Source organism: Equus quagga, chromosome 5 (assembly GCF_021613505.1).
Source record: "Equus quagga isolate Etosha38 chromosome 5, UCLA_HA_Equagga_1.0, whole genome shotgun sequence".
NCBI lineage: Eukaryota > Metazoa > Chordata > Mammalia > Perissodactyla > Equidae > Equus > Equus quagga.
This window is the reverse complement of record NC_060271.1, coordinates 79,416,191-79,438,585: the sequence shown is the minus strand read 5'-3', so window position 1 is coordinate 79,438,585 and position 22,395 is coordinate 79,416,191. Positions and strand designations below refer to the sequence as shown.

Genomic DNA, 22,395 nt, shown 5'->3' with positions numbered 1-22,395 from the left:
GTGGGCTGGTAGTCTTGTTAAGAGTTTACATGAACCAGGCGTTCTTCTAAGTGCTGCGTTGACTTCTTCAAGCTTCACACAAACCTTTAGAGGTTGATAATTTTTAATAACCACTTTATAGATGAAATATCGAGCCATATAGAGAGGTGAAATAACGGATTTAACACAATAACTGGTGGAGCAGTCTGTGTTCCTAACCTCTGTTGGCCTTGCTAGTTGCCTAGTCCACAGCCGTACCTGCTTCCCCTGTATCTCTTCGTGATCACTGGGGATTCTTGCCCACGTCTTTTGGCAAACCCTTCATAGGCAGAGTTGACACTTTCGTCTCTGGTCTGTGGTGCTGAAGGAGCCCCCCAGCAGCGTCCCTTGGTGCCTGTGGATGATGGGCGTCTATATCCCCTTCTGTTGTAGATGCTCCTTCTGCCTCACAGTGCAGATGTGCCGTCCTCGTGGTGGACAGGTGTACGAGGTGGGGCTTTGGGGCTGGCAGGTGTCTGGGTGTGGTGTGGGGTGGAGATGGAACGCCAGGGTGAGTGACAGGTCAAGAGGGGCTGAGCCAGGAGGCAGGAGAACCAAGCCAGTGGGAGGGCGCAGGGTCCTCTCTGGGTCTGAGAGGGGCTAAAGTGGACGTGCCGGGATGGAGTGGGTGTGTGTGTGCGCGTGTGTGCATGGGTGTGTGTCAGGGATGGGGAGATCCTGAGCAGCTCGTTGGTGCTCAGAGCCTGCATTATGGGAGGAGGGGCGACCTAGGGTTCATTTGAAACAGGGTGACCTGAACCCTGGGCCAAGGTGCTCAAATTGTGATCCTGGAGAAGATGGTGCAAAAACTGACTTGGCTCTCTCCTTTCTGCCTGCCCATTTGTCCTCCTCTGTGTTGTTGCCTCTCTGTTCCTGTGTCTCTCCATCCATGTCCTTCTTTCCGTCCTGTCTATCCTCCTTTCTTGTCTCTCTGCCTTGGTCTTCCTCCCACGTTTGTCCTCATTCTCCCTGCCGTCCCCTGTAGTCAGAGGACACAGACCTGCCCTACCCGCCACCCCAGAGAGAGGCCAACATCTACATGGTTCCCCAGAACATCAAGCCAGCTCTCCAGCGGACGGCCATCGAGGTGAGCCCAGCCCTGGGGCGGGGTGCTGGGGGCAGCCTTGCCCTTTCCCTTCCTGCCCCAGCTTTTCCCAGAGCCTTGGGGCTTTCCAGCCACTCTCCTCACTCTGTGTCCCCAGATCCTGGCATGGGGCCTGCGGAACATGAAGAGTTACCACCTGGCCAGTGTCTCCTCCCCCAGCCTCGTGGTGGAGTGTGGGGGCCAGACGGTGCAGTCCTGTGTCATCAGGAACCTCCAGAAGAACCCCAACTTCGACGTCTGCACCCTCTTCATGGAAGTGGTGAGCCTGACCTCCCTCCTGTCCCCTTCCAGAGTCCATGTGCCTGGAATTTTCTCAGGGCCCCAAGCAGCCTAGGGGTCTGCTCTGATTCCCTGTGGGATCCTGGCGAGGTCATGGGATGTCTCCCACCTCACTTGTCTCCGAAAACGGGGGGGGGAAGGACTCACGCTCTCCTCACTGGGAGAGTGGAAGCCTGGGAGCAGCACCAGTGGGGCCAGCTTGCTCTTTCCTACCCAGATCCCAAGTCCACAGAAATCCCCAAGACCCATCCGTGTCTGTTCTCCCTTCCAGGGCAGGTCTCAGTCCCCAGAGCCCCCCTCAGGGGTTCTGACCTTCAGTGACTCCTCTAAACCTTTCCTGACCTGGTCGTCCCTCAGCCCGGGCCCCGCAGGGGGCGCACTGCCACGGCCCTCAGGCCCCCAGCCCTTTCCAGCTCCCTGGGCTGCCTGGGCCTAGTGGCCGGAGTAAGTCAAGTCTGAGAAAAGGAAAATGGTCTGCAAGATGAAAGCACTATAGAAATTCCAGGCCCAGTGGCTGTCAACAGGAGCCTCCTCTTGGCTGAGCACGAGCCGCCACCGAAGGAGAGCATATAAATTATTTCAAGTTGTGTTCAAAGTGCTTTTGGGGCTGGGGGGGTGGTGGTGGGGAGAAGAATCTGTGTCTGTAAGCCAACTCTTGAGTATCCACTTGGGGGGGACTGTCTGCAAGAAATGTTGAGTCCTGGGCCAACTTCTCCCCTCTTCCCCTCCCCTGCCAGCGAGGGTTCAGGGAAAGTGGACTTGTTTTAACGTCGGGCTGAGCTGGATGTGTTTGGTAGGTGAAGCTGTGGGGGAAAACTCAGCCTCCGCATGCCGCGTCCAGGAGGCAGAAAGAAAAGGTGTGTGGCGTCTGCCCCACTGGCCGACCACCACTTTGGATTTATGGCTGTTGGGGGCTATGTGTGGGTTTGTAGTCACTCTCTGCTCCTTGGGCCAGCCCTGTGAAGAAGGAGCCCCTTCCTCCCCTGAGACCTCCCAGAGATGGGTTCAGGTGGCTGCCCAGAGCTTCCGTCCCCCTCTGCCCAGATGCTGCCCAGGGAGGAGCTCTACTGTCCCCCCATCGTGGTCAAGGTCATCGATAACTGCCAGTTTGGCCGCCGGCCTGTGGTGGGCCAGTGTACCATCTGCTCCCTGGAGAGCTTCCTGTGTGACCCCTACTCAGAGGAGAGTCCGTCCCCACAGGGCGGCCCAGGTACGGGGAGGGGCCTGTGATGGGGAGGGCCAGGGCTGAGGGTTGGGACAGATGGGACTTACCAGGGCAGGTGCGACCTGAGGCCCTCCTCTTCCTGGGACCTGAGTGAGAACAGTTTCCGCTCAGCTAGACCAGAGGGATGGGAACCTCACCTTCCTCAGGGCGTCACCTAGCCCTGGGCTGGGCACACTAGGAGCGGGTGGCTGATGCCTGTGGAGCTGAGAGGCGAGGGCTGACGTGGGAGGTGGTGGGGGGAAGAGTTGAGAGAGACATGCAGGGATTCAGTGAGATGAGGAGGGAGGAGAGAAATGCGAGGAGATGAAGGGAGAGAACTGGGGAGACAGGAAACGTGAAAGAAGATGGGAGAGACAGAGACAGGGGAGGGAAGCATTGGGTGGGAGGAAAAGAAAGACATAGATTGAGAAGTGTGGAGAGACTGATGGCTTCTGTACCGTGGTTCCCTGACTGGGTCTTGTGGCTGAGGAAGGGCGGGCCCCCTGGGGAAGCCTCCTCTCAGGCCTGCACACCCCTGTCCCCTACAGATGATGTGAGCTTACTCAGTCCTGGGGAAGATGTGCTCATTGACATTGATGACAAGGAGCCCCTCATCCCTATGCAGGTAGGATGGGTGCTGAGTCTCCGGGGAGAGCCACCTGCTCTTGCCAAGAGCTGGCCTCGATTGTCCCTGTCCCCTCCCTTCCTTATTTCTTCCCACTCCTTCTCCCCTCCCTACCGTATCGCACAGCCTCCTTGAGATGTCTCCCTCTGCTCCCTGGTGGCTGGATGCTGCACAGATGGAGGGAGCCACGCAAGATCTTTCAGTCTGGTTGGGAGAGGGGTGGAGAGGTTAGGGGGAGGCTGTGTGTGGTCTTCTGGGCAAAACTCAATCATTTTTCCCCAAAGTATGTGAGAAAAATGGCCCTTCGACCTTGAGGACCATGTTGAGGGCTTCCCCCAGAGATCACCTGGGAAATCAGGGTAGGGGGAGCAAATGAGAGAGAGGGAAGACAGGGGAGGGAGTGACCAGGCCGTCTATGGGGTGCTCTAGCCCCATTACCTTACGCAGGCCAGGACCCTCCTTGCGAGTGGATTCACCTATGGGCTTGTGCTTGGTGGCACCTGGGAGGCAGCTTAAAAGGAGGGCTCTGTGTTCAAGCCAGTAGTCCCTCTTGCTCCATTCCCTCCACCTCCAGGAAAAGGAAGGGGAAGGGGCCTTATTTCAAGGGTATCCACTCCTGCAGCAGGTAAGAGGCATCCCTTTGCTATGTGGTTGGCCACCTAGGGCCAGCTGGTGACACAGATGCCAGCACCAAGCAGCATGGCAGGAGGTCTGTGGTGTCTTTTACTGAGGGTGCTCCCCACCTTGGGCCCTGGGGTGGCTCTGGGTCCTGTGGGCCTGAGACCACCCTGTCCTTCCTGCAGTGGAGATGGAGAAAGTCCTCACCGTGAGCACCAGCCTTGAACTGGTCCTCTGTTCCGGGTAGTCACCCTCTGTTCCAGATTGGCATCCTGTTCTCAGCTTTGCATGATGCTGGTCACATCCCTGGCACTCAGGCTCCCAGAATTCCTGGGCTGCCCGAAGACAGAGCCTCCCACCCTATGTAGATATTACTTGTGTCCTCAGGCCCATGGCCTGTTTATTCACCCAGGGAGGAGGTGGCACTTCAGGAGGTTGTGTTTTCTTGAAACCATCAATCAGATATTGGCCATGAGAGCAAGAGAACAACCTTGGGTGCTGGGTTGGGCTCAGGATCCTCAAAGCTGTCCCCAGAGATGTGTTTACGGGGGCTTTCCTCTGACAGTCATCGCTGATTTCTGCTTCTTTCTCACTCACTCATCTTTTTCACCTTTCTGCCACTTCTAAGGGAACATCTCTGGGGTTCAGCCCTGGGGTCTTGCTGCTGCTGAGATAAGAGGTCTCTCTGTATGGTTTCACTGATGCTAAGAGTCCTCAGAGTCCTGAGCTCTCCATTTCTGCCTGCTCCGTGGCTCTCCAGGGTTCCGCTCCACCATCCTTTCTGCTGGGGACACCTTCTGGCCTACTCCTGGTCATTGTTTGAGACTCAACTTAGGTGTGGTCACCTCCTCCCAGGATTCTTCCCTGGGCCCTCCCCTTCTCCTGCAAGTCCTACCTGTATCTTGGTCACTGCACTTGCTGCTGGTCCTGCTTGTGTGTGTAAAGGTCAGCATCTTCCCTAGAGTAAGCTCAGGGCAGTGATTGGGCGCATCTTTTTTCGGATCCTCAATGCCCAGCACAGGACCTGGCTTAGAGAAAGCATTCAATGAAGACTGCCTGGATGGGTGTATGGGTGGGTGGGTGGGGGGATAAGTAGATGGATGGATGGACAGATGGATGGATGAATGGATGAATGGATGGATAGATAACCTGCTTACTCTCTGTAGGGGGTCTATGGACGAGCTTCTCTTGACTGGGTGAACACAAGTGGAAATTTCAGATGGTTCTATGCAGGATTCAGCTACATGCAATGCTAGTGCCTTCTGGCCTGGGTGGGTGTTTGTAGCTGAATTAGGCAGACAATTAGCTCCAAACTCCAGGCGCCTAATCCTGGCTCCTGTTTTCCACCCCCGAACGCGCCATCTGAATCTGTGCAGGGAAGCGCAGGGCTTGCTCAGCAGGGTTTCTGTTCTGTGTCTGCTGCCCTCAAATGTCCACAGACTCAGATGGGAAGGGACTGTTTTGGGTCCTGCTGGCTACAAGCATAGCCAGAGGCAGACGGTGAGGAGGCCCAGGCTGGACGTCCTCCTGGAGTCAACATGAGTAAACTGGGGCTGGGGTCTGAGCCAGAGCAGGGTCTGTGCTCTCTGTGGGAGCACATGGCCACTCTGGCTAGCGCTGCTGGCCAGGCAGAGGGTGGGGAGCTGGCATCTAGGCTCTTGGAGCCATACCCACATGGGGAGGGGCTGGGCTCATGGGGCCTCAGAGGTGGGCAGGGAGAAGGAGGAAGTGAGACCCACCTGCTCTGATGGAGGAGGCTTGGACCCTGCCCTCATTGAGCTCCCTGCCTGATGGGGAAGACACACCCTATTCTCTAGGAGCCCCAAGGCCAGGAGGGAGACCAATCCTGGTCTCTAGGAAGCCCTGACCTGATGGGATCTGATGGGGGCTTTGGGGAAAATGGCTTTTGTATTGTGTTTTTCGCTGAGATCTGTTAATCCGATTTGGCTGGTCCAGGGAATCTTTCACTCACTCCATCTCTCTTGTACATCCCCTGGCACTTGGGAGGACCAGGAATTCTGAGGCTGATCCAGGAGGCAGTGGGTTCCTGTTCTAAATGGTTTGCTAGATAGTTCCGGCTGGGCTCTCACCCCCTCTCCCCTCCCTCAGTGCAGATAGAATGGAGGGCCCTGGCCTCTGGGGGTTGGAGGAACAAGGAGTCTGGCAGAATTTGGATTTGATCTGGTTCTTGTTTGTCCAACTCGTGTTTCTCGGCAGCCTGTTTCATTCTTGTAGTGATGTGGCCCCCGCTGCCGTGCTCCCCAGGTCCTGCCTGTGAACCCAGATGAGGGCTGCTCCCCACCTTCAAATATGCTCTTACCAATTCCGGCTTCTGTCTTGGTCCTTCCCGTCTCTCTCCTCAGTCGCACCTTCTCTCTCCTGATTAACCTTCTCACCAGCATCTGCCCAGTTCCTGGGATTGGCCTGCCGTACATGAGAAACTGTCACCTCAGACTCTTTCCTGATGCTCAGGTCCTTGGGTTGACACTCATGGTGGAGCATTTTTCAGGTTTCTAGAAAGGTTTTGGTTTCTGTCAAGAGTGGCCAGTTCTAGAGATGATCCAAAACATGTGTAAAGGCAGATCGTCCACTCGGCCTTCCAGGGCTCACAGGCTGGCACCTGTCTCTGGGGGTGAGGAGGGTCCCATGTGGGTGGGTGCCTGGCCTCTTGATCTCTTCTCTGTTGTGGGGGGAGCTGGGAGGAGATAGGCTCGTGCGTATTAACTCCACAGTCTATTCTTGGTCTGCGTGGCTGTCCTTTGTGTAGATTTTAGACCCGTATCTTGGGAGTGGGGTTAGGGTGAGTGTGTGTGTGTGTATATGCACGTAAGTGCGTGTGAGAGGTGGGGGAGGCTGGGAGCAGGTGCGTGTGCAAACTCCCGAGGGCATTTCTAGCCTGGGAGGTGAAGCTGCAGGGATCATGGCTTTGACTTTTGAGTTTCTGAGGGCAGGTCTGGCTATGTCCTCAAGGAGGGGCATGGAGGTATTTCATTCCATCTAGTGCTCTGTTTAAAAATGCAGTGTGTTCATTTTTCTCTGATTATATAAATATATGTTCATTATATGAAATTTGGAAAATTTAGAAATATACTGAACAAATAGACATTGCTTCCAACCAAGAACACAGTCCAAATGAACCACTGCCAGCTTCTCCTTCTCTATCCCTTCCTTCCCCATGGGCTTCTCTTTCTGTCTCTGAATCTGTCTCTGACTCTGAACCAGACTCCATTTCTATCTTTAAAAATATTGGGGTCTTCGCTTACTAATCTGCTTTTTCGTGAAGCTAGTTCTTGGTGTTCTGACTATGAAGATGGGAGCGAAGCAGTGTGCAGGAACATGCACTGAGCATGCTCTTCCCATTTCCTAGGGGATCTCAAAGCTCAAAGTAGAGGTGGTGTCCCCTGCCCACCCCCTTCTAGGCACTGAGATGCCTTGGAGTCACCTGGTCAAAGGTGACTCTTGCTTGTCATTCTAAGAGGTCACCCTGGGGAGGCGGGTCTCCTCTTAAGTCTGCAGAGAGGGAGAATTTCTGGGGGTGGGTAATATGTGTGTGTTGAGGAGGCATAAAGAGAAGGAGAACCTTGGGAAGTTTCCACTCTGGTTGGGAGGGAGATGAGAGGTGTGCAGAGATCTCAGATGAGGTGCTCAGAGTGACATCACAGTGATAAGATGCTTTATTAGCTGGGACACCAAGATCTTGGACTCTCTTGGCCCTGTGAGGTCAGCGTGGGCTGCAGAATCAGGAAAGCTTCTTTAGGGGGGTGGGTGAGAGAAAGACCTTGAAGGCTGGGTGGGGTTAGGATGGTGAAGAGGAGAAGAGGGCTTTCCTGGTGGGCAAAGGAGCTGGGGCAAAGGCTTGGCAGTGGGACGGTGTGTGTGGATTGTGTGTGTGTGTTGATAGTGTGTGTGCGTTTGTGTGTGTGAGATGGGCCTGTGGGGTTATGCAGGAAGTGCAGGCCAGCCTGGAGGAGGCATCAGAAGGCGTGCAGAGCTGTTCCCCCCACCCGTGGGGGGTGGGTGCTGGGGCTGGCTGTTCCCCGGCTCCAGCTTGGGCTAATTTTGAGCCGGCTGCTCCGGTTATAGTCTCTGGGACGCCGTGAAGGTGGGAACGTGCTCCCAGAACCGGAGTGGCAAATTATGCCCCAATCCCAAAGGGGAACGTGTAATTTCGGAAGCTGGACCAGATCTTTGGAGCACTATGTTTAGCTTCATTTTTTTCTACCTCTCGCTCTGGGGAACTGCCGGTTTCCCTCTCACCTTTCTAAAAACGAACTGTATTAAAAATAACAATAAGGCTTCTGTGAGGTTCAGGATGAGAACTGGGGGCAGAGCTGCTGCCTGGCCGGGCCCGTCTCTGGGCAGTGGGGACCTTCACGTGGAGTTCATCCGGTCTATTCCAGGGGTCGCACCACACCCACCAACACGTGGCCAGGCCCCCAGAACCAGCCCACCACCACCTGGCTGGGTGCCTATTGGCCATTCTGCGCTCCTACCAGTGCTTTGGGCTCTGACCAGCCCTGAGAGCTAATTTAGGGGAGGCCAGGGCCCCCCTCAGTGATGCTCCCTTCACAGGCTTTGTCCTCCCTGTGTTTCCCTGAGCCTTCCTGACCCACAGGTGACCGTGTCTCCAGACTCTTCCTGCTGAGGAGGGGAGGACCGCTGGGGCTTGGCCTCCTGTGGGGTCTCCAGAGCCCCCCTGCTCGGGCTCAAAGGAAGAGAGGGTGCACCTCGGGGAGCTCTGGGTCCCAGCTGGTCGCCACCCCTCCAGCCTTATCTCCTCTTACCCCTGCCTCAGAGCCTGCCTCCCTGAGCCTGCTCTCTCAAATGCTGAGCTTCTTTGTTCCTCCACACCTTTGCACTTGCTGTCCCCTCTGCCTAGGACGCATCTCTTGGCCTTGTCCACCTAGACTGGCACTCATCCACCCAGAGCCCCATCACTACCTATTGTAGTGGCCTCCGAAAAAGTCACCTGACCCCCAGTCCCAACCCCTGAGGCCCTGCTGGACCCTGCAGCCCAGGGATTCACCCTATAGAGTCTTGATTCACAGTACCGGAAGGTTGCAGGCAAAGATTCGATGCTGGAAAAGGATGCAGAAAGCTCTCTGATGTATAGCAGTGGCATGTGGACTATAAGACTCTTAAGTCTCCTCTTATATAGGGTTTTGGGGAAGCCATATGATACCCTGTTTTTGTCCTTGAGGGGAGAAGACTCAGAAACCTGCACTAGCTTCGGAACTGTGCCTAAGCAGGGGTTGGTGCGGCTCAGCTGTTAGCAGAAACCCCCAGGGATGCTGGGGAACTTGGTGTTTGTCTGAGATGGGAGGTGTGACGTGCAGGAAGGCATGTGAGAGAGGCGTTGAGTCCATGGTGCCCAGGGCAGTGAGAAAGCGGGCACGAGAGAGATGTTGGCTGAGCCTCTGCCGTGTGCCTCGCCTTGTAGTAGGCGTGCATGGCCTTCATCCATTCATACTTACTGTTGCCCTGTGAGGTGGGCTTTGTGCCCGTTCTCCAGATGGGGATGCTGACTCGGAGAGGTCAGGGGGCTCGCCCAAGATCACGCAGCTGGTAAAGTGATGGAGCCAGAGTTTGGAGCTGGGCTTGTCCAACCTAAAGTACATGTTCCTCCTAACTTTTGCAGCCTCCCTGGAGGGAGAGCAGCGGGTGCCTGGTGGGAGAGCTCTGCTTCTTTAGGGCTGTCCCGTCTGCCCTGAAGTGGTTTCTCTAATCCTGTTGCTAACCAACGTGTTTAATTTGTAGCTTGCAGATGGTCTGTCGGGCTCGGCCCCCACTAACATGGCATCTTCTCCGTCCAGTCCTCATGTATGTATTATTTACCTATTTGTGGGCTCCTTGATCTCCCTGGGGGGTGGGGGGTGGGTAGGGAGTTAGGAAAGGAACAGAGGATGGGGGAGTGGGAAGGGAAGAAAGGAAGTATTTCCTGAGCTCCAGAAGAAAAGTTACCTGCCCAGTGCAGGGATGGAGGGATGGGGAGAAAGCTAAGGAAAGATTCCCAGAAACAGACATCCCTGAGCTATCTCTTGGTGCATCCTGGGATGTACCTTCATCCTGTTTACCTGCGTGAGGACTGTGGGGATTGGTTGGGGCTGCATGGGCCAGTGGAAACAGGAGTTTCTAGATTAGACCCTGACGGCTGGGACATAGGACATGAGAAGATTCTGTGGGCAACGGCAGACTGACCTTCTTTGCCCTGCCCGGAGGCATGAAGGGAGTGTGTGACTGAGGAAACCTGGCTGTCCCCAGCAGATTCTGAGAGGTCTGCCGGGGTGCTCTCCTGCAGGTCCAGTAGGGTTCCTACTGTCCGCCTGGGCTGATTTCCTGGGTGTCATCTTTATGGGTCGTGGATCCCTCCAGGAAGATGGCTTTGGCATCTAGCCTTCAACATGTACTCATGAAGTCCTACACTGAGGATCAAGGGGAGCCCCTGAACTAAAGGGGAGGCATAAGAGATAGGACCTGCCAAGAGTTGAATTCCATTCCTGATGCCAAGGGGAGGCATTGCCGTATTGGCTGTTTGAGGAGCTTCTAGGAGGAAGCAATCTATATTTTAAATTTTTCTGATTTATCCATTGTAGAAAATACAGAAAACACAAAAAAGCATAAGGCAGAAAGTTAAAACCACCTGTATTCTTACCAGTTAGGGATAAGCACTGTTAAGATTTTGATGTGCCTACAGTTTTAGATATCTTGTATACACATGTGCAGACTTTTTTTTTTTACAAAATTGGAATCATATTGTACTTTTTTATAATCTGCACCTTCTTTTACTTAAAAGTACATTGTGAATGTTTTCCCATATCTTTATATTCTTTAAAAAATATGGCTACATATTATTCCATTATATGGACATTTATAAAGTTTCAACTACTATCTATCATTGGACATTTAATTTTTAAATTTTAACTGTTATCTTATTTTATGTTCCTTAGAGGAGTTACTTTTGTTTACTTTATATAGGTCCAGCCCATTTCTTGTTAAATTTATTCCTAGGCATTTTATAGCCTTTGCTGCTATTTAAATGGAATATCTTTTTTTCTTATGACTTTGTCTAACTAGTTATTGCTAGAATATAAGAAAACAATATTTTTGTATATTTACTTTGAAGCAGACTCTTTATAAAGCTCCTTTATTGGTTCTGACAGTTGTTAACTCATTCTGTTGGGTTTTCCAGGTACGTAAGTTTGTTTTCTTCAAACAATAATAAATATGTCACTTTCTTTCTAATAGTTACACCTTATTCTATTTTCCAGAATAACATTTGATAATTGAGATGCAACTGAGCAAACTTATTTAGTCTCTGATTCTCCCAAGAAGGCCTTTACCATTTTCCCATTAATTACGATAATAATTGGTAGTTTCAGATAGATATTCTTGATTTTGTCAACGTTGTGTCCTTTATTATTAGTTTATTCATAGCCTAAAAATTAGGTATGGGAGTTTAATTTTATCCAGTGCCATTTGGCATTTATCAAGATGATCATTTTGTTTCCATTGTCCTGCTAACATAATGTATAACTGTCCTGCATTCCTGAGGTAAACCCAAGTCAGTCAATTCGTCATGGTATTGTGGTTTACGACAATTGAGGTTCTCTTATCCAATCAATCCAGACAGGTGGTTGGCTAATTGAAAAAGTTGATTAAATAGAGACTCATAAAAAGTCATGCACACACACTATAAGCATTTTATTTCCAACCATATCCATGTATCTTCATTTGCCACTCATCTGACATATACCAAGGCCTCTTGAAATTTGAATCTGCTGTTTGAATGTCGTGTCATCCTTCTGGTATAAACCACATCCAAAATGCATTATCTATGATCTTCCCTTTAGGTTTATTCAAGTTTGATGAGGTCTTAATGAGACCTGCAAAAGAATCTGAATGTGGAGTCCTTTTCAAGTTTAAGGGCCCCCTCCCCCACACCATTTTCGTGATTCACTCCTACTTAATTTTCATCATTAAAAAAAAATCAATAGCATTAAGTTTGTTTTCGTAGGTAAAATGCCCTTTCTTTTTAAACTCAAATTTTATACATTTTTGTAATATTTACTTATTGATCTAATTACCACATTAGTATAACTGGCATAAACAGATTTTGGACCCAGCAGCTGACTCCTGGAAACATGCAGTTCCTTTGCTGGGAGCTGTAGGGGACATCCTAGGCTGGCTGCCGGCTTGCAGCTTCCTCGCAACCTTAGTCTCATTGTTAGCAGAAAGAAGGATGGCGTTTATAACCCTGGGTAAGGGGAGGTTTCTAAGGAGAACTTTTAGGATATATTATTTAGTTAGATTTATTACTTATTTAGGATTTTTGCACCTCTATTAATAAGTATTACTTTTAGATAGTCTTTGTTAGACTTTGATATCAGGGTTATAATAGTTTCATAAAATATTTTTTGAGGCGTACTATCATTTTCTGTGCTCTTGAACAGAATCTGGCATGAGAATGATTATTTCTTAAAGGTTTGAAAATACACTAGAGCCACTCTTTATGAATTTGAGTTATGCAAGTTGGAAATTACATGATATAAACATCTTAATAGTCTTGCTTTATGTACAAAATGTGTAATAATATGAATCAACCTAAATTAAAAAAATGCTTAACAGTCATGTAACTTAAAGGGTGGTGGCCAGGTGAATTGTATTTATAGTTTAGCTGGTAAACAGGATATCCATCATTTTTTCTTGAAAATGATGTTATATTATGTGAGTTTTGAATTATAAAAGATTTTCGCAAATGCATATCTTATAAAATTTTATAAGATGTGTATGCCCTTTACTCCTTTGTAAAACTGGGCCCAGCACCGTTTTTGGAGAGAATTCTTTGATCGCTTTCTACTTCTTCAGTTAATTCAGTGGCTTGGTTGTCCCCAGTTATTGCCTATTACCTTATATGGATTTATACCTATTACTACAATCAAAGAAAATGCTGCTGTATCTGTTCTGTTTTCATCCTCATTCCTAATTTTATAGATCTGTATTATTTCTCTTTTTTTCTTTATTAGGCTTAATAGCATTTCATCTATTTTATTGTTGTTTTTCATCCAAAGAACCAGCTCTTTAAAACTTATTAGGTTAGTTTCCTTAATTTCTAGACCCAAGTCATTTCTCAGCCCTCTTCCTCTGAAATTCCTATTACACATATTTTGGGTATCTTGGGCTATCAATTCATATCTCTCTATTGTTTAAAAATTCTTTAAAGGAGATATTTGTCTACATTTTCTTCTCAAAATTGTAAAGTTTTGCTTTTTGTACTTAAGTCCTTATTCCATCTGGAATTGATTTGTGTGTGTATGTGTGTGTGAAGTGTGAGATAGAGATTAGATTTCTTTTTATTTTTCCCATATAGATAATCAATGAATTCATATAATCATAGAATGGCCTATCCTTTCTCATTGATCTATAGTGATAGTTGTCATATGTCAGGTTTCCATTAAGTGTGGGTCTATTTGTGGGCTCTGTATTCTGCTCCATTGGTCTGTTTGCTGTTCCCGGTACTAATACTCCACTGTCTTATTTATTATAGCTTTATAATAGGTCTTGGTATCTGGTAAAGGACATATACCACCTTTTTCATTTTCAGGAGTGTCATTTGCTTTTCCTTTCTTGTCCTTTGCTTTTTCACTTCGGTTTTAGAATCAGATTATCAACTTCTTAAAAAACTGTTGTGATTTGTGATTGAGGTACAGTGAATTTCTGGATCAATTTAGGGAGAACTGTCATTTTTATAATAATATCCTTTAACTATGAACATGATATGTGTCCCTATTTATTTAGCTCTTCTTTAACGTCTTTCAATAAAATTTCATAATTTTCTCCAAAAAAGTCTGTTGCACCTTTTAGTAGATTTTTTTGTTGTTACTGTCGTTGAGTTGGTTATGACTCCTAGCAACTCTGTTCAGCAGAGCGGAACCCTGCCTGGTCTTTTTGAGCCAACATCTCGCCTTCTGGCACTCTATCAGACAATGCTCTGCTGCTATTCATAGGGTTTTCATGGCCAATTTTTTCAGAAGGCCGCGTCCTTCTTCCTAGTCTGTCTTAGTCTGTAAGCGCCACTGAAACCTGTCTACCATGGGTGACCCTGTTGGTATTTGAAATACTGGTGGCATAGCTTTCAGCATCATAGCAACACACAGCCGCCACAGTGTGACAGACAACAGAGGGGTGGCGTGGTTCCCTGACTGGGAAACGAACCTGGGCAGGCGTGGCAGTGAGAGCGCTGAATCTTAACTACTAGGCCAGTGGGGCTGGCCTTTTATTAGAGTTAGTTCTAGCTATTTTATGTTTATTGTTAATTTTACTTGGATTTTTAAAGGTACATTTTATAATTATTTTTTGCTGAATTATGAAGGAAATTCATTCTCATATGCTGATCTAATCTCCAGAAACCTTGCTAAACGCTTATTAATTCTATTCATTTGAGGATTCTTCTGGTTTTCTATGTGGTCAGTCATATGATTTGTGATTACTCACGGTTTTCATTCTTCTGTTTACTTGTTATTTCTCTTTCATTTTTATTATTTCCTTTTCTTGTCTTATTGCACTTGCTGGGCCCTTCAGTTTAATAGTCTATGTAACTGATAATAGAGGGTATTCTTATCTGCTTTTAAAAGTGACTATTTTTATGTTTCACCACTGAGTATGAATTTATCAGGTGAACCATTACTAGTCAGCTAAGAGTTTTTATCATGAATGATGTTAAATTTTATTGAATATTCTTTACGTGTGTTGAGGTAATCATATGATTTGCCTCCTTTAATCTGTTAATGTGGTGAAATATACTAATAGATTTTTTTTTAAATGCTGAAATAACTTTGAATTTCTGAAACAACCTGTCCTGGTCATGATACATTATCTTTTCCTGCATTGCGGGATTCAATTTGCAAAGTTTGATTTAGGAATTTTTTTTTTATCAGTTTTTATGAGTGATCATGACCTGAAGTTTCTTTTTCTGATACTGTTCTTTTCATGTTTTGGTATCTAGATAATACTAATCTTGTAAAATGACTTGGGCGTATCTACTCTTTTTCTAGTCCCTAAATGAGTGACAAAAGATTGACATTATCTGTTGTCTGAATGTTTGGTAGATTCCTTTATCAAATTGTCTAGGGGCCAGCCCAGTGGTACAGCAGTCAAGTGTGCACGTTCCTCTTCGGAGGCCCAGTGTTTGCTGGTTTGGATCCTGGGTGCGGATATGGCACTGCTTGGCAAGCCATGCTGTGGTAGGCATCCCACATATAAAGTAGAGGAAGATGGGCATGGATGTTAGCTCCGGGCCAGTCTTCATCAGCAAAAAAAAAAAAAAAAAAAAAGAGGAGGATTGGCAGGAGTTGTTAGCTCAGGGCTAATCTTCCTCAAAAAAACCCCAAACTGTCTAGACTTAGTATTCTTCTTGGGGATATTTGAAACTGCTGATGCAATTTTTAAAAATGTTTAAAAGACTTTTGAGATTTTCTGTTTCTAGGTGAGTCACTTTTAGTGATTTATGTTTTATAGGAATTTATCCATTTCTTCCTAAAAATTATTGGCACATTTTTCATAATATCTTCTTACTTTTTCAAAAAATTTTCTCCTCTATCTAGTTACGTGACCTTTCTTTCCTAAGGCTATATTTTATTATTCTTGCCAGAATTTGTCAGATTTGTTTTTAGTCTTTTCAAAGAACCAATTTTTAGCTCTGTTGATCTTCTATTATTTCCTTGTTTTCTAGTTTATTAATTTCTTTATTATTTTCTTCCTTCTATTTTTGGGGGGATTATTATATTTTTTACCTCTTAAGTGCCATGCTTGGTTAATCAAGTTTCAAACTTTCCTCCTTTCTATTGTAAACATTGAAGGCTATAAAATTCCCTCTAAGTACTGCTTTATGCATCGCACAGGTTTTGATAAGTGGTATTTTTGTTATTTTCCAGTTCTGAGTATTTTCTGACGTCTGTTATGTTTCTTTTTGACAGCTGAATTGTTTAAAAATATGTTTTAGAAGTTCCTAACATGTTTTACGTTATCTTTCTCTTACTGGTTTCTAGCTTAACCGTACTGTGATGCAGAGAATGTGGTCTGTGTGTGATGTTTCTTAGAAATGACTTCATACTTGCTTTATGACCGAGTACAAGGTCAATATTTGTTCTGTCCTGTGTGTGCTTGAAAAGAATGTGTATTCTCCAAATGTGTTTTACATATAACCTGTCCATTTAGATGAGACTTGTTAACTGTGTTATTCAAATCTGTTTTTCTTCTGATTTTTTTATGTATGTGGTCATCAGTTTCTGAGAGAGGCATGTTATAACATCCTGCTTTAATGTGGTATTTGTCAGTTTCTCCTTGTGATTCTGCCTTCTTTTCCTTTATATATTTGATGGTGTGTTATTAGGCATGAACAAGGTTAGAATTCTTATTTCTTCCTAGAGAATTGAATCTTTTAACAATATGTGGTGAACCCCCAGTCTTCTGCCTTTTTAAATCTTTACCAATGAGTTTTACCTTAAAGTCTATTTTATCTCATGTTAATATAGGTGTACCAGCTGTCTTTTGGTTAGTATTTTCCTAGTATATCTTTTTCTATCTTTTTACTTTCCACTTTTCTGTGACTTTATGTTTTAGGTGTCTCTCTGGTGAATAGCAAATAGCTGGATTCTGGGTTTTTTTTTAATACATTCTGACGATGTTTTTCCTTAACTAGAGAATTGGAGACCCAAATATATTGTGTTTACTGATACATTTGGATTTATTTCTGCCATCTTATTTTGTGTCTCTATTAGTCCTGCCCTTTTTAATTCTTTTTTGAGGAAGATTAGCCCTGGGCTAACTACTGCCAATCCTCCTGTTTTTGCTGAAGAAGCCTGGCCCTGAGCTAACATCCATGCCCATCTTCCTCTACTTTATACGTGGGACGCCTACCACAGCATGGCTTTTGCCAAGCGGTGCCATGTCTGCACCCGGCATCCGAACCGGCAAACCCTGGGCCGCCGAGAAGTGGAACGTGCGAACTTAATCACAGCACCACCAGGCGGGCCCCAGTCCTGCCTTTTTTATTTTCTCATTTTTTCCATTTTGGATTAAGAGATCCACCTCCCCTCCCCCTTTTCATTCCTTCTTCCCTTTTCAGTTTTAAAACTATACATTGTTTCTATTCCTTTAGTGATTAGTATAGAAGCTTTAACACACATATTCAACTTAGCAGTCTACATTTAATTGGTATTATAGCCTCCTTCAGAATATTACAAGAAACGTAGAATGCTTTAATTCCAATGACCCACCAATTTGCAAGCTTTTGTTCTGCATTTTGGTTCTACCTTTATAAACTACATTTTAAAAGCAATATTATTTTTTAAGTGATCAGTTTTTCTTTTAGCTATATCCACAGCTGCGATTTCTTTTTGTATATCGTTCTTCTTTCTCCTGGGGTCATCTTCCTTCTTCCTGAAGGGGAACCTATAGCAATTCCTATAATTAGGACCAGTTCATTGTAAACTTTCTCACTTTTTAATTATTGTTTGAAAATATTTTCATTTCACCCTTATTTTGGAAATACTAGTTTCACTGACACTTATTTTCGGACAGTAATTTGAAGATATGATTTCACTGTCTTCTGGCTTCCATTGTGCTGTTGTTTTCCTAAATCTGAGGACCTTTTCTTTTATTAATTAGTTCTGGATAGTCCTCAACCATTATCTCTTCGAATATTACATGTTCTCCATCATCTCTATCATTTCCTTCTGGAATTCTGATGAGACCTACGATGCACCTTCTCTATTCTCCATGTCAGTTAAACTTTCTTTCGTATTTCTTGTTTCTTGGTGTTGCAGCCTGGCTAATTTCTGAAGATATATTTTCTAGTTCATGAAGTCTTTAGTTGTTTCCAATGGCTATTTAACCTGATGGATCGAGTTTCTAGTCTTAAATATTGTATTTTTATCTCTAAAGTTCTTTTTTCCCCCTAAATCTGCTTGTTTATCTCTGAAAGTCTCTTGTTCTCTTGCCATATTGTTAATGCCTTTTGTTTTTCTAAACAGTTTTTCCTTCAAGTCCTATTGCTGACAGTTCTGCTTTCTGTCGTCCTAATAGGTCTGATCTGCAGTTGGTGTTTCTAGCTGACTCTTGCTCATGGTGCCTCGTTCCTTATGTGTCTTACTATTTTTGATTGTGAACTCATGTTCCTTGGAACTTTATCTGAGAGTTCTTTGAGGCCTGGATGAAAGTCCCATTCTTTCAGAGAGGATATGTGTTGACTTTTACCAGATGCCTGGAAACACTACACACCCAGATTCGCTTAAAACTAAATGTTTGGCTTGGGCTTTTTGGACCCCACAGTAAGTTTGCATCTTAGCTCTTTATATCTCTGGATTTTTGCTTCTCATTTGCCCCCAAAGATTTTCTTTATAGTCACATCAGCTCAGTCATGCATTAAAAAAGGCTTTTACAGCTATCTTTTCTGTTAGTTTAGGTGTTCTTCCTTGGAGAGTTTGTCAGCTCCTCTGATTTGTCCTCTGACGTTGCTAGAAATCAGTCTTTATTATAGTTGTAAATTTGACAGTCATGTTTGTCTTCAGGCAGGTTATATTTCCTTCAGGACTGCATGCTCTAACTTCTTGTTTGTGGCATCCTCTTCAGACTCCCTATGAGCATAAATTAATCATTTGTTTTCTTCTTTTTCTGCTCAACTCTTTAACGTAACACTTGTCTTAGGCCTCATCTTGCTCCCCTTCTTTTGAAGCTTGATCTCTTCTTCCTGTCTGTCTTTACAGAGGGAAGTCCTTGCTTGTCAAGTACTGGGAGCTCAGATGGCTCTGTCCATTAGTGCATGGGCCCCCTTTTAGTCTCAAACTCAGATAGGAAACAGTCTAAGGTGGCTGGAATTTTGCCTTGCCGTGTAGGTATCCAGCAGGGTGGCAGAAGTAAGAAGGAAAGTAGGATCAGAGGCTCTTCTCCCAGGCTGAAGAGTTTATTTCCTGTTTCTTGTGGCAGTCAGGTGTTAGCCGGCCAGATCAGGGCCGCAGCCCTTGCCTGAGGACTCCGTGTAGGAGTTTCTTAAGTAAAGGAGGGCTGACTCTATCCCAACAGGCCGCTAGGCAGGGGTGTTCCCTAAGGGAAGTTTCTTCAGCCTTGGCTGCGTGGACCTGCAACCTTGTGACTTCAGACCCCTGATGGGTCAGTTTTCTTAGGGCTGGATGCATATTACTTATTTCCAAACCAAGGTTGCTAGTTTATGAGTTTACAGTGAGCAGTACTTCTGCCTGAGGGATGTGACCTTCGTTCAGCCCGTGGTCTGTCTCTGGGTTCAGCATTTGGGGAGCCAAATTGTGATTGGAGATGAGTGAAGAATCAGAATGAAGAGAGGGAGTTCTGTGATTTGACGTTTAGTGGCAGCTGTCCAAGATGGGCTGATAGATCCATGTCCAGAGGCAGGGACTGCATTAGTCCCTAAGTCCCTCTCCCCTGGTGATGCTGGTGTGAACAACTGTCAACAGTTAACTCTTACTCCTTTTCTCCTGTATTTCCAGAACTGAGCGGTTCCTGTTTTTCACTGACATATTCTTTCTCTAGATATATTAACACAATGCACCAATTAAGGCTTAGTGTAGGAGCTGCTCTTCCCCTTGGGGGAGATTTCACCTCTCCTTGCTCTTAGCCACTGCGCATTCCTTTCATGGCCTGATTCTCTGAGGACAGCCCTGTTTCCCTTATTTCCAGGTTTGGGGGGAAATGCCTCATTGCAGCTCATGAGTACTGACAAGAATTTATCCTCAGACTTTGAAGCGAAGGTTTTCTGAGCAAAGGAATCAGTTACAGGGTGGGGCTCCCAAGTGAGGAAGCGTTTCCAGAAGGCATCCGAGGCGGCTTGTCTCCGATCTTCCTGGTTGCACCTCTGAACTCGAGAGTTTGAGGGGGAGTATTTTAATTTTAACAGCATTTATGGTTTTGCCTGTACTTTTGTCTCTATCACATGTGCTAATTAGGAGGATACTCATCTTCTCCTTGAAGTAGGTTTCCTAAGGACATGTATTTGGCAATATTGCTTTAGCAGGAATTACTGTATGTGCTTGAAAGTAACAAAACTGTACTTCTTTAAAAATATCTCTGGTTCAGATGTGTTGCCAGGGCAGCCTGGCCTCCCCCCACTCCCATTAGTTCTGATTAGGGAGGTTTGATGCCTGTCACTGCGTGTAATCTGGACCTTCCTTTGTGAGTCATTCCTTCTCTCATTTTCTCAGAGCAAATACAAATCGCCCATCAAATGACAAGTGAAGGCACAGGGGAGGCAAGGGGAGGGAAATCAGAGCCGAAATCTGTTAGCTATTTGGAGTAATTGGTTATTTGCTGTGTTTGCTGGTTGGGAAGCAGAGCACATACTTTACGGTCTCTCCTGTTACGGGGGCTGGAGTCACCCGCCGATATTGGATCCTCGTTGCCGGAGCCCTTGGCTCCGGGCGCCTTTCCCCTGCTTGGCATTCCTGTGGTCTCCTCGGGGGTGCACCCCTCCTCCCTCGATGCACACTGCAGCGGGGACAGCCCAGGGTGAAACTTGTCTGGCAAACTCCAGGACCTCATCAGGGAGAAGGAGGCCCCAGCCCCCTCCAACCAGCTCTCCCTGCCTCGGCTTCCACCCTGCCATATTCCCTTCTTCCCGAGAGGTCTTTTCCCTGGTCCGTGAGGGACCTGTTTTCCCATCCAGAGAGAAAAGGTTCATCTCTTCCCAGAGGGAAATTCTCAGCTTTCCTTGGAAATCTACAGGACAGAAAGTTCTCACTGAGGTCTAACTTAATGCCTTCCTACCCCAATTGGTCCTGTCACTGTCCCTGTCCCTTCCCACCACCAGCCTGGGTCAAAACAGTGCTTGAGACTTGGTGTAGTGCTCACTGCTGGGTACAAGTCCCCCGAGGATGCTCAGTGAAGCCTTTTAACAACCCAGCGTCTTTAACACCTCTCTCGCATTCACTGAGGCATGGGGAAATCAGATTGAATTAGCAGCAAGTTCAAAATATAAAATATTTGAAAAGTAATGTGATTTTGTGTATGAAAATGCACACAGTAACTAGAAAGTGGTTGATTTTGGCACATAGTAGGCTCCCCCAAATATTTTTAAAATTGAATTTAAGATAACTAAGATTAGTGTCTGTAGTTTGATGAATGCTTCTACAGTCCTGGGAAGGCCTTCAAAAATAGTTTTTCTCTTAAGTAGATTGTTGGAACTCTTGTTAAGTAAAACTGTCTACATAAGCAGAATGAAGGTAAGGTAAGCTTTTCCCTGGGCCCTATTGGAATCATCACAAATTCTGAATTAGTGATGTCTCATTGCTTTCTTCCTAGGTTTGAAGACTCTGATGGGATCTTTTTTCATTCACCCTACTGAATAGATTCCATGCCTCTGGCCTTTCTGCATGGGTATATGTGGTCATACCATCCTTGGAGGACCAAGGCATGGGCTCATGTGTCTACCTTAGGCTCCTGAGTTGGGAGAGGGCCAGCAAGCTGGGATTCCCCATAGGTTCCCCACCGCATTTGGGTCCCCCATCTGGAACAGGCCAGTAGTTAATTTATCAGGTCCTGATCCTTCTCTGCTCACCATCTGCTTGACTTTGCTAGATTTCAGGCACACTTATTCACTGGGCCTTTTGGAAGCAATTCAGCATTTCAGTTAAAGGTCTTCCCTTTCCTCCCACCTCTGTTGGTCCAGCTTGAAGTCAGAGTAATGATCCCTTCGACAGACACAGAGGCGGGACTGCAGGGAGTGTCAACAAGAGGTTGAAAACCCAGTGTTCCGCTTGTGGAAATAATTAAGTGATTTTTGTTGTGAGTGTGTTAAGTTCTGCTGAATCAACATGGTAGCTGGCTGTGGACATATGCTTATGTGGTTTTGGGGGGCGTGAGATGTTTAGTATGCATAGGGTGGGGAAGGTTTGAAATTGGGGTATTTGCATGTTTGGGGGTTTGTCTGGTCTACATATAGGCACAAGTGCTTGTATGTTATGTCTCTGTTTGTATTAGTGTGCGTGTGAGCAAATAGTTTCAGTTTCTTAAACCTCAGGACATCAATTAAAGAATTAGAGGAATCATCACATCATTATTCCAATTATGTAGATGTCGAGCTTTGGGGCAGCAGAATTGGGGATCAAACTGATGATGTTGGCAATATCAACAAGAGCATTTATCATGATAAACTTTACTGGTCATAAAGTCTCTTTGTAGACTTAGAGCAATATCTGCAGTGTTGGGTTAATAATATTGTTACTATCTTGATGATAATGATTTGTGCTAAGAGACAAATTGCTTTCAACACAGTCTAGGATATCTACCTCTGGGTTGGCATAGGTGATGAAGGCCTGCTTAAAATGATAAAAAAAAAAAAAAAATAATAGGCTTCCTTTTTAGAAGTGAGTGTAGAGTTCCATATAGTGACCCAAGGTTTAACATTATAACCTTGGTGATAAACGAACTTGACCAGGAACTTTACTCTTTGATTCAAGTGGTCATCCTGGGGAAAGATCACAATGCCCCACCCCCTAACTTTCCTTGCTTCACGGAGAATAG

At 46.2% G+C, this 22,395-nt stretch overlaps 1 protein-coding gene across 21 annotated transcripts in view; it reads left to right on the top strand.

Moving 5' to 3' along the window:
- DYSF (dysferlin) overlaps nt 1–22,395 on the top strand; it is a 209,954-nt gene that overhangs the window by 144,904 nt on the left and 42,655 nt on the right. For 12 of the 21 annotated variants that reach the window (XM_046661642.1, XM_046661639.1, XM_046661636.1 and 9 more), the window contains 5 exons: nt 1,004–1,105; nt 1,221–1,382; nt 2,447–2,612; nt 3,155–3,231; nt 9,607–9,669. In XM_046661642.1, coding sequence (XP_046517598.1) covers nt 1,004–1,105; nt 1,221–1,382; nt 2,447–2,612; nt 3,155–3,231; nt 9,607–9,669 — 570 coding nt within the window. The remainder of the gene's footprint in view (nt 1–1,003; nt 1,106–1,220; nt 1,383–2,446; nt 2,613–3,154; nt 3,232–9,606; nt 9,670–22,395) is intronic. The other 9 variants (XM_046661644.1, XM_046661643.1, XM_046661641.1 and 6 more) reach the window with 1 other exon arrangement.